Genomic DNA, 13,444 nt, shown 5'->3' on the forward strand with positions numbered 1-13,444 from the left:
CAAGGAGCTTATCATGGAAACTGCAGATTGATCGAGTTTAAATGCTGTACACAAGTACATACCTAAGGCGAAACCACTAGGGTGCCACATCACAAACAGGTCTATGGCTCCATCTTACAAAGGGTATAGGAGGATGGTGCCAGAATGCATATATGGTTCCTTTTCGTAGAGTTACAAGTTGAAATCTTTCAAGACAGTTATCTTATCAAGTTACCATCTGGGCAACTCACTCCAACTGGGATTACATCAGAAAGGCCTTAGATCAGAGCTCTCAGAACAGAACCAGCTTTGCACGATCCCAAAAAGAAACTAGCAACAAATCCCCCAAAGTCCAAAGATTGATTGAATCTCGCACTATCCTGATGTACGTATATTGTAATCTAACGCGTGCGTAAAATAATACGCCAGCAATCAGAGTTGTAGACAAAAATCAAACACTGTAAGTATGACTGTAATTTGTCCCAAGTGTCTCCACGAGTTCACAGTTTTACAGACAAGACCGTAACAACCCAAAATAGCGCAAGCGTCAAAGAAGTGGTACTAGCTAGCAGTACTGTCGATTTTGACCATAGACAGGAATGGAGAGCAGCTAACATGGACGGGCGAATAGTATTGCGTTGACCACTACTACTCACCTCTTCCTCTGAAGGATTCTTGTGCACCTCCATGTCTGCTAGATTCGGTCCCTCCTCCACCGGATTCTTGCCCTCCACCACCTCCGCGCCCATCTCTCCAGAGGCGGCGACGGCAAGGGAGCCGGGGCCCGGGGGCGCAGAAGGATACGGGCAGGCAATGGGCGGAGCTAGGTGCAGGGAGGCGGCGAGCTAGGTGCAGGGAGGCGGCGAGCTAGGCAGAGACGAGCAAGCAGGCGCCGGCCCGACGGCGGCGACCAGCGTGGCGGCGTGCCCTATCTACTCTGCTTCTACGAGCGATGGACGGCCTGGCGGGATGGACGGCCTGGCGGGCCAAGTAGACGCAGTCCATAAGCCCGCCTCGCTTACATGGCCCAGCCGCTCCGCCGTTTTGGCCTTTTTAGCGGCGCGGACGAAGCGGACAAGCGGACGTCCGCCTCCGCCTGCATCGTGAATCTGGAGTCAGACGCGCTACCATTGCGCCAAGGATCCGGTTGTTGTGGTAACGAGGACCGAAGTTTACTTATCCTAAACTACAAGGCTTCAGTTGTATTATACGATAACGCCTTCCTATTCTTTCTTTCTCAACCGAGTTGTTTTGGCAATATGGCCGGGTGTGTGAAAGAACTAAGAAATCAGACAGAGGATCGCAATATTGTGGAAAACCGAGGGAAAGTCGGATGTATCCATTTTCGTCCTTGCGCATGCAAATTGAAGAACCGAGTCAGATTACTCCCTGTTTCCCCATGAAACTGAACTGTTGATCCGCTTCGACACGGTCACGGGACCATCGCCCGGGCAACAGTTCGCTCAAACCAGTGAAGCAAAGCACAAACTCTGTAGGTCCTTCATCGTGCTGTTCAACTCCAGTTGCAGCTAAGCATGTCGACCAGGATTCCGGACGCGAGCTCGATCGTGAATGTCTGAATTTCCGCAGGCCGCGACAGTGCATCGAATTCACTCGCGCGAGCTGCAGGCGGAGTAAATGGGAGCTGCTTCATTCATGGCAGCGGCGGGCCGGCTCCCCTCCGCTCTGCGCGCACGCGGCCGGCGCTCACGACGAACCCGCGCGTCACCTCCGTGACCTCACGCGCGCGCTGGGTCAGGATCGCCGTGAAATTCAAACGAACGCGCGACAGAGATCGCTCTCCCGCGCCGCGCCGTCGCCATGTCCGTGCACGCGGGCGCGCACATAAATGAAGAAGGGCCTGCGCGCTGCGGTCCTGTGCGTATCCGCGCCAGCAGGCGAACCGTTTAATGGCGTGTCTCTCTCTCTCGCCTGCAAAAAGTCCCGGCGCAGCGGTGTGCAGCGCAGCTCTGCAGAGGTCACTGGATCCATGTGAGCCGCCGCCGGGGATCATGTGACGCACAATCAAAGATCCCCGCCGCAGCCGCTGCCGCTGTGCGCCTCTCTCTCATCAATGGCGCCAAAGCCGCGCGCGACGCGGCCGGGTATATATGCTCGGCATGCGTCCTCCTCCGTTCCCCTGCAGCTAGCTATCATCTTCTCAAGTGTCGCTGAAGTGGACACCACGCCATAGCCCGGCTTCTAGGCTCTGGCAAGGCAGCTCGTGCGCACCGTACGTACACTGAGCTGCCGAAACCTCTGGTGCGCGTACGCTCTTGACGATGAGGAGCCATGCTATTGCCGCTCGCGTTCTTTGTGTTCCTCTTTTTCTCGCGGTCGTCTTCTTTCTGCTCGCTGCCAAGAGCGATGGCATCAGACCGAGTCCCGGTAAGTTGAACTGCATGATGTTGTAATACTCGCTTTCTTACTTGGAATCTGCAGTGCTCCGCACAACTTGTCACCGATAACGTCATCTCTTCTCGGCAGATGATGTAACGGCGCCGGTGCGGCGTGCACGGGCACAGGACGCCGGCGGTGGGAAGAACGGGGCGGCGGAGAAGACAGAGGGGTTCATGCAGGAGGAGGTGTACGCGACGGGGTCGAGCCTGCCGGACTGCTCGCACGCGTGCGGGCCCTGCAAGCCCTGCAGCCGCGTCATGGTCAGCTTCAAGTGCTCCATCGCCGAGCCATGCCCCATGGTCTACCGCTGCATGTGCAAGGGCAAGTGCTACCCCGTGCCCTCCAGCTAGCTACCTCGTCCATCCGGCCGCCTGCTTCGCCTCGATCGCCGCCGAGACAACCCCAGTGCCGGCGCAGAGGGAGCACCGGACCAGTACTTCGTTTTCTATGTGCGGGTGTTCGCTCGCCCATGATTTCAGGCTGAGGTGCAGGGAGGATGATCTGATTATGTGCTCGATCCGTTGGTGTTCATTGCGAGCTGACAGTTTGTAGTTTATGACTCGTTAGGTAGGTAATGATGTGTACTGTGATATTCCTCAGCTGCTGATCGATCTTGGTAACACTGGAGAACATATGATCGAATCGGTTCTTATAGGGCATGGGAATGCCACGCTAACTGCTAGCAGTAGCGGCGCTTTCTCTGGGTTTATGCCAGTTTTCTTACTGCAAATTAAGCATATCCCTTGTATGGCATGTTTATTTATAGAGTTCCGAACAATGGTAGTTTGTGGGAATTTTACGGGTTTAGATTCATAAAAGAATTTTCCCTAGCTATGAGACCCTCTGGATTGTAGGAATTTCACAGGTTTAGATTCATAAAAGAATTTTCCCTATGAGACCTATAACCTTTACGCTAATAGATCATTGCAGAAAGATAGACGGAATGCAATATTTGTTAACGAGGTTTAGTAACAGACCTTTTTTCCATTTACTCTTTTTTGAGATCTTTTCCTATGAAAGCTTTGCAAATGGAAATCACAAAAACCTCGTAACTATGTTGTCACTGCGGTCATGTTCGCACCCAAAACGGTGTTTGGAAATAGTCTACTCTATAGGTTACACTAGAAGGACAGTGATTTGAGAGAGGTTTGAAATAACTAAAACCAAAGAGCTAAACAAGAACAAAGTAAACTAAAAATAAAAGTAAACGAGATGAATTGTACTTGTAGGATTAAATAGAATAAAAGACGGTGTTTAGGCTTTTAGTCTCACTATTACTAGAGGGGCAACTATATAGCCATCTATTCCAAATACACAAGATAATATTTTAGATAAATAAACGATCACCTCTTAATGGTTTCCTGTTGTCACAAGGCGTTGACTACTTTTAGGCTCACGTTGTCACTACGAAAGTCAATAATACACTCCGGCCCAAAGGATCACATGAACTCATCTACCTCCTCTTTGGCATGTGAAGGTAGAGTAAATAATAGATGAAACACAAAGTCTAATATTGCACACTAGATCATACCTCAACCTATAACTGAATCAATTAATTAATCAAACATAGATGAATAGAAATACAAATAGTAATTCATGGAGATCATCATGTTCAATATTACAAATACAAAATCTAAAACAAGGGAGAGTGAGAGGTGGAGACGCCGTTGAATGATGCACACGGTGAAATGGGGACATCTCCTTCTCCTTCTCTTGTTTGCATCTTGTGGAGGTGTTGGAGGAGATATTGATCTTGAGGTGTGCGGCGGCTATGGAGGTGACGGAGCAGCAGGGCTCCGCCCCGGAGGCGTGTGAGGCGTGTTCCCCTCTTTAAATAGGCATTCTGGAGTTCGGTTCCGCGAACCGATAGAGCTCGGGCCGAATATACCCATAGGGCCTTCACAAATGTTATTCCGTTTGACGAAACAAAGCAACGGAGCCCAGTACGATAGTATGGTACGAGCGGAGTCTGTACCGATGGTTGCTATTCGCTCTGTACTTTCTGTATTTTGTTCGTCATTTCTGCATACGGACTCCAGTTGAGGTATTTTCGGCTCGTTGGACTCGTATGGACGAGGGATACGACACCATGACCTTATATCTTAAATATAAGATGGTGGAAATATCACTTTTCCCACACCTCATATGGCTTAGTTTGGTGCATGTAACTCTCCCATATTATATCTTCTTGGTCACTTTTGCCTTCCTTTATCATAGTTGTCCATAACACATGCACACATGTCAAAGACAAAAGGAAAAGTAATAAAATCCTACTAAAACTACTAATTGTGCAAATTTCATATGAAAGTGAATAAGGACTTGTAGTCATGCATAATAGGCATAGTTGTAGCTAGATGGAGCATGAGATGAGTAACACTATGATTGTTTTGTATGCTGAAATATGCATCATATTTGGACTCATGAGGTAACAACAATGGAGACACGAGGATGTATTCACATGGTTCCTTCCTTTTGAGGGAAAGTACGTCTACATAAGACATATGTGGCGCCACGAAGGCTATGACCACAACAAATGCCTCACCTTATTCTCCGGTGAAAGAATCACAAAGGTTAGTTCACGCTCCACTAACGGTGGCTTTGAAAGCGGCGACCAAAACATTTGCAAATAAGGTTGCTGTAAGGGTACATTGCCCCTATGTGTGGTTTTGGTAATTAATGACAACCCCTATGGACTAATGTTTTCATTGAGTTTATATGAAGGAATATTCCATAGGTACTACTTGTACTCCATGTGTTGGATTCAAGTATGGATGCCATGAAGATAAAGGTATACCTTACCTTGTGTATTGGCATCAAGATCATCGGTATGAAGATATATATGTGATATGATCAAGAAGAAGAAATTAAGATGGAGTTCTTATGTGGAACTCAATATTAGCCATGCTCTATCTTATGTGAGTATGAGAAGATACAAGGTTGAGTTGGGCAAGTTCAAGATGAGCATCTCAAGTGAATCACATGCTTGAAGCTTGCCATCCATTTGGTGATAATGGACTTGTGAAGATGTGCATCAATGGAGCTTTCCCATCATAGTGTATGGGGGAGCATTTGTGAGCCTTCACGAAGCAACATTGGTCAAGTGAGGCATTTCGGCTTGAGTGAAGCTTGAAGAGTTATCATCAAGATCAAGCGGGATGCGCAAGGCAAAGGTATGACCTTGCTAGATTTTCCTTTTACCGGTCTCAAGGTGGATGTTGGGAGACCGGATTATAGGATAGATAGCCGCACTATTAAGAGGGGCTTTCGGTTGAGTAACTTGATCACATCGTCTTAGAGAGCTCAATCCTTTGCATACTTTGCATATCCTTATTGCTTCTTGGTGTTTCTCTATGTGAGGTTCTTGAGCTTGTTGCTAGCTTTACAACAAGCCCAAGTTCATCGAAAACGGAGTCCGCATGCATCTTCTTTTGCGTTTTCGAGTTTGGACGTCTTCACCGTTTCTTGACGGTGGGAGACTCCCTCTCTAAAATCTTCTAAAATGTTCTGTGAGGAGTCTCCATATTTCCAACAAAATTGGTTCTTTTTTGGGGTTCTATTCGTCGTTATCTTTCCAACAAAATTGGTTTCATGACAATCGGAGTTCGGGAGCATTAGTTATTAAAGAAAAGGAGAAAGCATATAAAAAGAATAAAGAAAAAGAAAAGGAAAAAGGGGAGGGGCTGCCGGCCCACCCGGCCGAAACCGGCCCGGGCGCTGACGCCGACCGGGCGGCATACTGTGCCGCTCCCGCCCTCATCCGGCCCAGGCTCCGGTTGCCTACCGGGCCGCCGGCGCTGCCCCGGCCAGGCCGGCCTCCCAGCCGGCTGGGCCTCACTCGCCCCCGCGTGGCCCACCTGCCCCACGCGCCTCCTGATGTCTACGTTCCCCCTCCTTTCCTGTAGACAGTGTTGGGCCTCCAAGAGCAGAGGTTTGTAGAACAGCAGCAAGTTTTCCCTTAAGTGGATCACCCAAGGTTTATCGAACTCAGGGAGGAAGAGGTCAAAGATATCCCTCTCATGCAACCCTGCAACCACAAAGCAAGAAGTCTCTTGTGTCCCCAACACACCTAATAGGTGCACTAGTTCGGCGAAGAGATAGTGAAATACAGGTGGTATGAATATATATGAGCGGTAGCAACGGTGCCGAGAAAATAGCTTGCTAGCGTGTAGTTGATGGTGGTAGTATTGCAGCAGTAGTAACACGGTAAAACAAGAAACAAGCGTAGTAACGCAAGAAACAAGTAAACAAGCAGCGATAGCAGTATTTAGGAACAAGGCCTAGGGATTACACTTTCACTAGTGGACACTCTCAACATTGATCACATAACAGAATAGATAAATGCATACTCTACACTCTTGTTGGATGATGAACGCATTGCGTAGGATTACACGAACCCTCAATGCCGGAGTTAACAAGCTCCACAATTTGTTCATATTTAAGTAACCTTATAGTGTAAGATAGATCAAAAGACTAAACCAAGTACTAGCATAGCATGCACACTGTCACCTTCATGCATATGTAGGAGGAATAGATCACATCAATATTATCATAGCAATAGTTAACTTCGCAATCTACAAGAGATCATGATCATAGCATAAACCAAGTACTAACACGGTGCACACACTGTCACCTTTACACACGTGCAGGAGGAATAGAACTACTTTAATAACATTGCTAGAGTAGCACATAGATAGTAGTGATACAAACTCATATGAATCTCAATCATGTAAAGCAGCTCATGAGATTATTGTATTGAGGTACATGGGAGAGAGATGAACCACATAGCTACCGGTACAGCCCCGAGCCTCGATGGAGAACTACTCCCTTCTCATGGGAGCAGCAGCGGTGATGAAGATGGCGGTGGAGATGGCAGCGGTGTCGATGGAGAAGCCTTCCGGGGGCACTTCCCCGCTCTGGCAGGGTGGCGGAACAGAGACTCCTGTCCCCCAGATCTTGGCTTCGCGATGGCGGCGGCTCTGGAAGGTTTCTGTGGTTTTCGTCCAACGTATCAGGGTTTTCGCGACGGAGGCTTTAAATAGGCGAAGAGGCGGCGCAGGAGGGCTTCTGGGGGGCCCACACCATATGGCGGCGCGGCCAGGGCCTGGGCCGCGCCGGCCTATGGTCTGGGGGCCCAGTGCCCCCTCCCTGGTGGCTCTCGGGTGTTCTGGATGCTTCCGGGCAAAATAGGAACCTGGGCGTTGATTTCGTCCGATTCCGAGAATATTTCGTTACTAGGATTTCTGAAACCAAAAACAGCAGAAAACAGGAACTGGCACTTCGGCATCTTGTTAATAGGTTAGTTCCAGAAAATGCACGAATATGACATAAAGTGTGCATAAAACATGTAGATAACATCAATAATGTGGCATGGAATATAAGAAATTATCGATACGTCGGAGACGTATCAGCATCCCCAAGCTTAGTTCTGCTCGTCCCGAGCAGGTAAAACGATAACACAGATAATTTCTGGAGTGACATGCCATCATAACCTTGATCATACTATTTGTAAAGCATATGTAGTGAATGCAGCGATCAAAACAATGTACATGACATGAGTAAACAAGTGAATCATAAAGCAAAGACTTTTCATGAATAGTACTTTCAAGGCAAGCATCAATAAGTCTTGCATAAGAGTTAACTCATAAAGCAATAATTCAAAGTAAAAGCATTGAAGCAACACAAAAGAAGATTAAGTTTCAGCGGTTGCTTTCAACTTGTAACATGTATATCTCATGGATATTGTCAACATTGAGTAATATAATAAGTGCAATAAGCAAGTATGTAGGAATCAATGCACAGTTCACACAAGTGTTTGCTTCTTGAGGTGGAGAGAAATAGGTGAACTGACTCAACATTGAAAGTAAAAGAATGGTCCTCCATAGAGGAAAAGCATCGATTGCTATATTTGTGCTAGAGCTTTGATTTTGAAAACATGAAACAATTTTGTCAACGGTAGTAATAAAGCATATGTATCATGTAAATTATATCTTACAAGTTGCAAGCCTCATGCATAGTGTACTAATAGTGCCCGCACCTTGTCCTAATTAGCTTGGACTACCGGATCATCACAATGCACATGTTTTGACCAAGTGTCACAAAGGGGTACCTCTATGCCGCCTGTACAAAGGTCTAAGGAGAAAGCTCGCATTGGATTTTTCGCTATTGATTATTCTTCAACTTAGACATCCATACCGGGACAACATAGACAACAGATAATGGACTCCTCTTTTATGCATAAGCATGTAACAACAATTAATAATTTTCTCATTTGAGATTGAGGATATTTGTCCAAAACTGAAACTTCCACCATGGATCATGGCTTTAGTTAGCGGCCCAATGTTCTTCTCTAACAATATGCATGCTTAACCATAAGGTGGTAGATCTCTCTTACTTCAGACAAGACGGACATGCATAGCAACTCACATGAAATTCAACAATGAATAGTTGATGGCGTCCCCAGTGAACATGGTTATCGCACAACAAGCAACTTAATAAGAGATAAAGTGCATAAGTACATATTCAATACCACAATAGTTTTTAAGCTATTTGTCCCATGAGCTATATATTGCAAAGGTGAATGATGGAATTTTAAAGGTAGCACTCAAGCAATTTATTTTGGAATGGCGGAAAATACCATGTAGTAGGTAGGTATGGTGGACACAAATGGCATAGTGGTTGGCTCAAGTATTTTGGATGCATGAGAAGTAATCCCTCTCGATACAAGGTTTAGGCTAGCAAGGCTTATTTGAAACAAACACAAGGATGAACCGGTGCAGCAAAACTCACATAAAAGACATATTGAAAACATTATAAGACTCTACACCGTCTTCCTTGTTGTTCAAACTCAATACTAGAAATTATCTAGACCTTAGAGAAACCAAATATGCAAACCAAATTTTAGCATGCTCTATGTATTTCTTCATTACTAGGTGCAAAGTATATGATGCAAGAGCTTAAACATGAGCACAACAATTGCCAAGTATCATATTATCCAAGACATTTTAGCAATTACTACATGTATCATTTTCCAATTCCAACCATATAACAATTTAACGAAGAAGAAACTTCGCCATGAATATTATGAGTAAAGCCTAAGGACATACTTGTCCATATGCAACAGCGGAGCGTGTCTCTCTCCCACACAATGAATGCTAGGATCCATTTTATTCAAACAAAACAAAAACAAACCGACGCTCCAAGCAAAGTACATAAGCTGTGATGGAATAAAAATATAGTTTCAGGGGAGGAACCTGATAATGTTTTCGATGAAGAAGGGGATGCCTTGGGCATCCCCAAGCTTAGACGCTTGAGTCTTCTTGAAATATGCAGGGATGAACCACCGGGGAATCCCCAAGCTTAGAGCTTTCACTCTCCTTGATCATAGTATATCATCCTCCTCTCTTGACCCTTGAAAACTTCCTCCACACCAAACTCGAAACAAACTCATTAGAGGGTTAGTGCATAATCAAAAACTCACATGTTCAGAGGTGACACAATCATTCTTAACACTTCTGGACATTGCCCAAAGCTACTGGAAGGTAATGGAACAAAGAAATCCATCCCACATAGCAAAAGAAACAATGCGAAATAAAAGGCAGAATCTGTCAAAACAGAACAGTCCGTAAAGACGAATTTTAAAATGGCACCAGACTTGCTCAGATGAAAATTCTCAAATTGAATGAAAGTTGCGTACATATCTGAGGATCACTCATGTAAATTGGCATAATTTTCTGAGTTACCTACAGAGAATTAGGCCCAGATTCGTGACAGCAAGAAAACAGTTTCTGCGCAGTAATTCAAATCTAGTATTGACTTTACTATCAAAGACTTTACTTGGCACAACAAAACACAAAACTAAGATAAGAAGAGGTTGCTACAGTAGTAAACAACTTCCAAGACACAAATATAAAACAAAGTACTGTAGCAAAATAACACATGGGTTATCTCCCAAGAAGTTCTTTCTTTATAGCCATTAAGATGGGCTCAGCAGTTTTAATGATGCACTCATAAGAAATAGTAGTTGAAGCGAAAGAGAGCATCCAGAGGCAAATTCAAAACACATTTAAGTCTAACATGCTTTCTATGCATAGGAATCTTGTAAATAAACAAGTTCATGAAAAGCAAAGTAACAAGCATAGGAAGATAAAACAAGTATAGCTTCAAAAATTTCAGCACATAGAGAGGTGTTTTAGTAACATGAAATTTTTTGCAACCATATTTTTCTCTCTCATAATAGCTTTCAGTAGTGTCATGATGTCTACGTTCCCCCTCCTTTCCTGTAGACAGTGTTGGGCCTCCAAGAGCAGAGGTTTGTAGAACAACAGCAAGTTTTCCCTTAAGTGGATCACCCAAGGTTTATCGAACTCAGGGAGGAAGAGGTCAAAGATATCCCTCTCATGCAACCCTGCAACCACAAAGCAAGAAGTCTCTTGTGTCCCCAACACACCTAATAGGTGCACTAGTTCGGCGAAGAGATAGTGAAATACAGGTGGTATAAATAAGTATGAGCAGTAGCAACGGTGCCAGAAAATAGCTTCTTTGGCGTGTAGTTGATGGTGGTAGTATTGCAGCGATAGTAGTAACGCAGTTGAAACAAAGAAACAAGCAGTAACGCAGCAGTATTTAGGAACAAGGCCTAGGGATTAGACTTTCACTAGTGGACACTCTCAACATTGATCACATAACAGAATAGATAAATGCATACTCTACACTTTTGTTGGATGATGAACGCATTGCGTAGGATTACACGAACCCTCAATGCCGGAGTTAACAAGCTCCACAATTTGTTCATATTTAAGTAACCTTATAGTGTAAGATAGATCAACATAACCAAATAGATCACATCAATACCATCATAATGATAATTAACTCCACAATCTACAAGAGATCACGATCATAGCCTACGACAAGAACCACACGGTGCACACACTAGTCACCTTTACACACGTGCAGGAGGAATAGAACTACTTTAATAACATCACTAGAGTAGCACATAGATGAATTGTGATACAAAACTCATATGAATCTCAATCATGTAAAGCAGCTCATGAGATCATTGTATTGAAGTACATGGAGAGAGATTAACCACATAGCTACCGGTACAGCCCCGAGCCTCGATGGAGAACTACTCCCTCCTCATGGGAGCAGCAGCGGTGATGAAGATGGCGGTGGAGATGGCAGCGGTGTCGATGGAGAAGCCTTCCGGGGGCACTTCCCCGTCCCGGCGGCGTGCCGGAACAGAGAGTCCTGTCCCCCAGATCTTGGCTTCGCGATGGCGGCGGCTCTGGAAGGGTTCTGTGGGTTTCGTCGAACGCCTCAGGGTTTTCGATCCAGGGGCTTTATATAGGCGAAGAGGCGGCGCAGGAGGGCTGACAGGGGGGCCACACTATAGGGCGGCGCGGCCCCCCCTCTGGCCGCGCCAGCCTGTGGTTTGGTGGGCTGTGGCCCCCTCGACTTCTCTCGGTGTGTTACGGATGCTTCCGGGATTCTAAGATCTTTGGCGTTGATTTCGTCCGATTCCGAGAATATTTCGTTACTAGGATTTCTGAAACCAAAAACAGCGAAAACAGAACCGGCACTTCGGCATCTTGTTAATAGGTTAGTTCCAGAAAATGCACGAATATGACATAAAGTGTGCATAAAACATGTAGATAACATCAATAATGTGGCATGGAACATAAGAAATTATCGATACGTCGGAGACGTATCAGCATCCCCAAGCTTAGTTCTGCTCGTCCCGAGCAGGTAAAACGATAACAAAGATAATTTCTGGAGTGACATGCCATCATAAACTTGATCATATTGTAAACATATGTAATGAATGCAGCGATCAAAACAATGGTAATGACATGAGTAAACAACTGAATCATAAAGCAAAGACTTTTCATGAATAGCACTTCAAGACAAGCATCAATAAGTCTTGCATAAGAGTTAACTCATAAAGCAATAATTCATAGTAGAGACATTGAAGCAACACAATGGAAGATTAAGTTTCAGCGGTTGCTTTCAACTTATAACATGTATATCTCATGGATAGTTGTCAATGCAAAGCAATATAACAAATGCAATAAGCAAGTATGTAAGAATCAATGCACAGTTCACACAAGTGTTTGCTTCTTGAGGTGGAGAGAAATAGGTGAACTGACTCAACATTGAAAGTAAAAGAATGGTCCTCCATAGAGGAAAGCATCGATTGCTATATTTGTGCTAGAGCTTTGATTTTGAAAACATGAAACAATTTTGTCAACGGTAGTAATAAAGCATATGCATCATGTAAATTATATCTTATAAGTTGCAAGCCTCATGCATAGTGTACTAATAGTGCCCGCACCTTGTCCTAATTAGCTTGGACTACCTGGATTATCACCGCAATACATATGCTTTAACCAAGTATCACAAAGGGGTACCTCTATGCACTTTGTACAAAGGTCTAAGGAGAAAGCTCGCATTTGGATTTCTCGCTTTTGATTATTATCAACTTAGACATCCATACCGGGACAACATAGACAACAGATAATGGACTCCTCTTTTAATGCTTTAAGCATTCAACAATAATTAATTCTTTTCTCATTAGAGATTTGAGGATGTTTGTCCAAAACTGAAACTTCCATCATGGATCATGGCTTTAGTTAGCGGCCCAATGTTCTTCTCTAACAATATGCATGCTCAAACCATTCAACTCAGTGTAGATCGCCCTTACTTCAGACAAGACGAACATGCATAGCAACTCACATGAAATTCAACAATGAAAAGTTGATGGCGTCCCCAGTAAACATGGTTATCGCACAACAAGCAACTTAATAAGAGATAAAGTGCATAATTACATATTCAATACCACAATAGTTTTTAAGCTATTTGTCCCATGAGCTATATATTGCAAAGGTGAATGATGGAATTTTAAAGGTAGCACTCAAGCAATTTACTTTGGAATGGCGGAAAATACCATGTAGTAGGTAGGTATGGTGGACACAAATGGCATAGTGGTTGGCTCAAGTATTTTGGATGCATGAGAAGTATTCCCTCTCGATACAAGGTTTAGGCTAGCAAGGCTTATTTGAAACAAACA

At 44.7% G+C, this 13,444-nt stretch overlaps 1 protein-coding gene across 1 annotated transcript; it reads left to right on the forward strand.

Moving 5' to 3' along the window:
* Window positions 1-2,103: 2,103 nt before the first annotated feature.
* On the forward strand, window positions 2,104-2,858 carry LOC127330847 (uncharacterized). The gene is made up of 2 exons (XM_051356924.2): window positions 2,104-2,367; window positions 2,467-2,858. The coding sequence occupies exons 1-2, from the start codon at window positions 2,262-2,264 to the stop codon at window positions 2,727-2,729; spliced, it is 369 nt and encodes a 122-aa protein (XP_051212884.1). The 5' UTR covers window positions 2,104-2,261; the 3' UTR covers window positions 2,730-2,858.
* The last annotated feature ends 10,586 nt before the right edge of the window (window positions 2,859-13,444 follow it).

Source organism: Lolium perenne, chromosome 2 (assembly GCF_019359855.2).
Source record: "Lolium perenne isolate Kyuss_39 chromosome 2, Kyuss_2.0, whole genome shotgun sequence".
NCBI classification, from domain to species: Eukaryota; Viridiplantae; Streptophyta; class Magnoliopsida; order Poales; family Poaceae; genus Lolium; species Lolium perenne.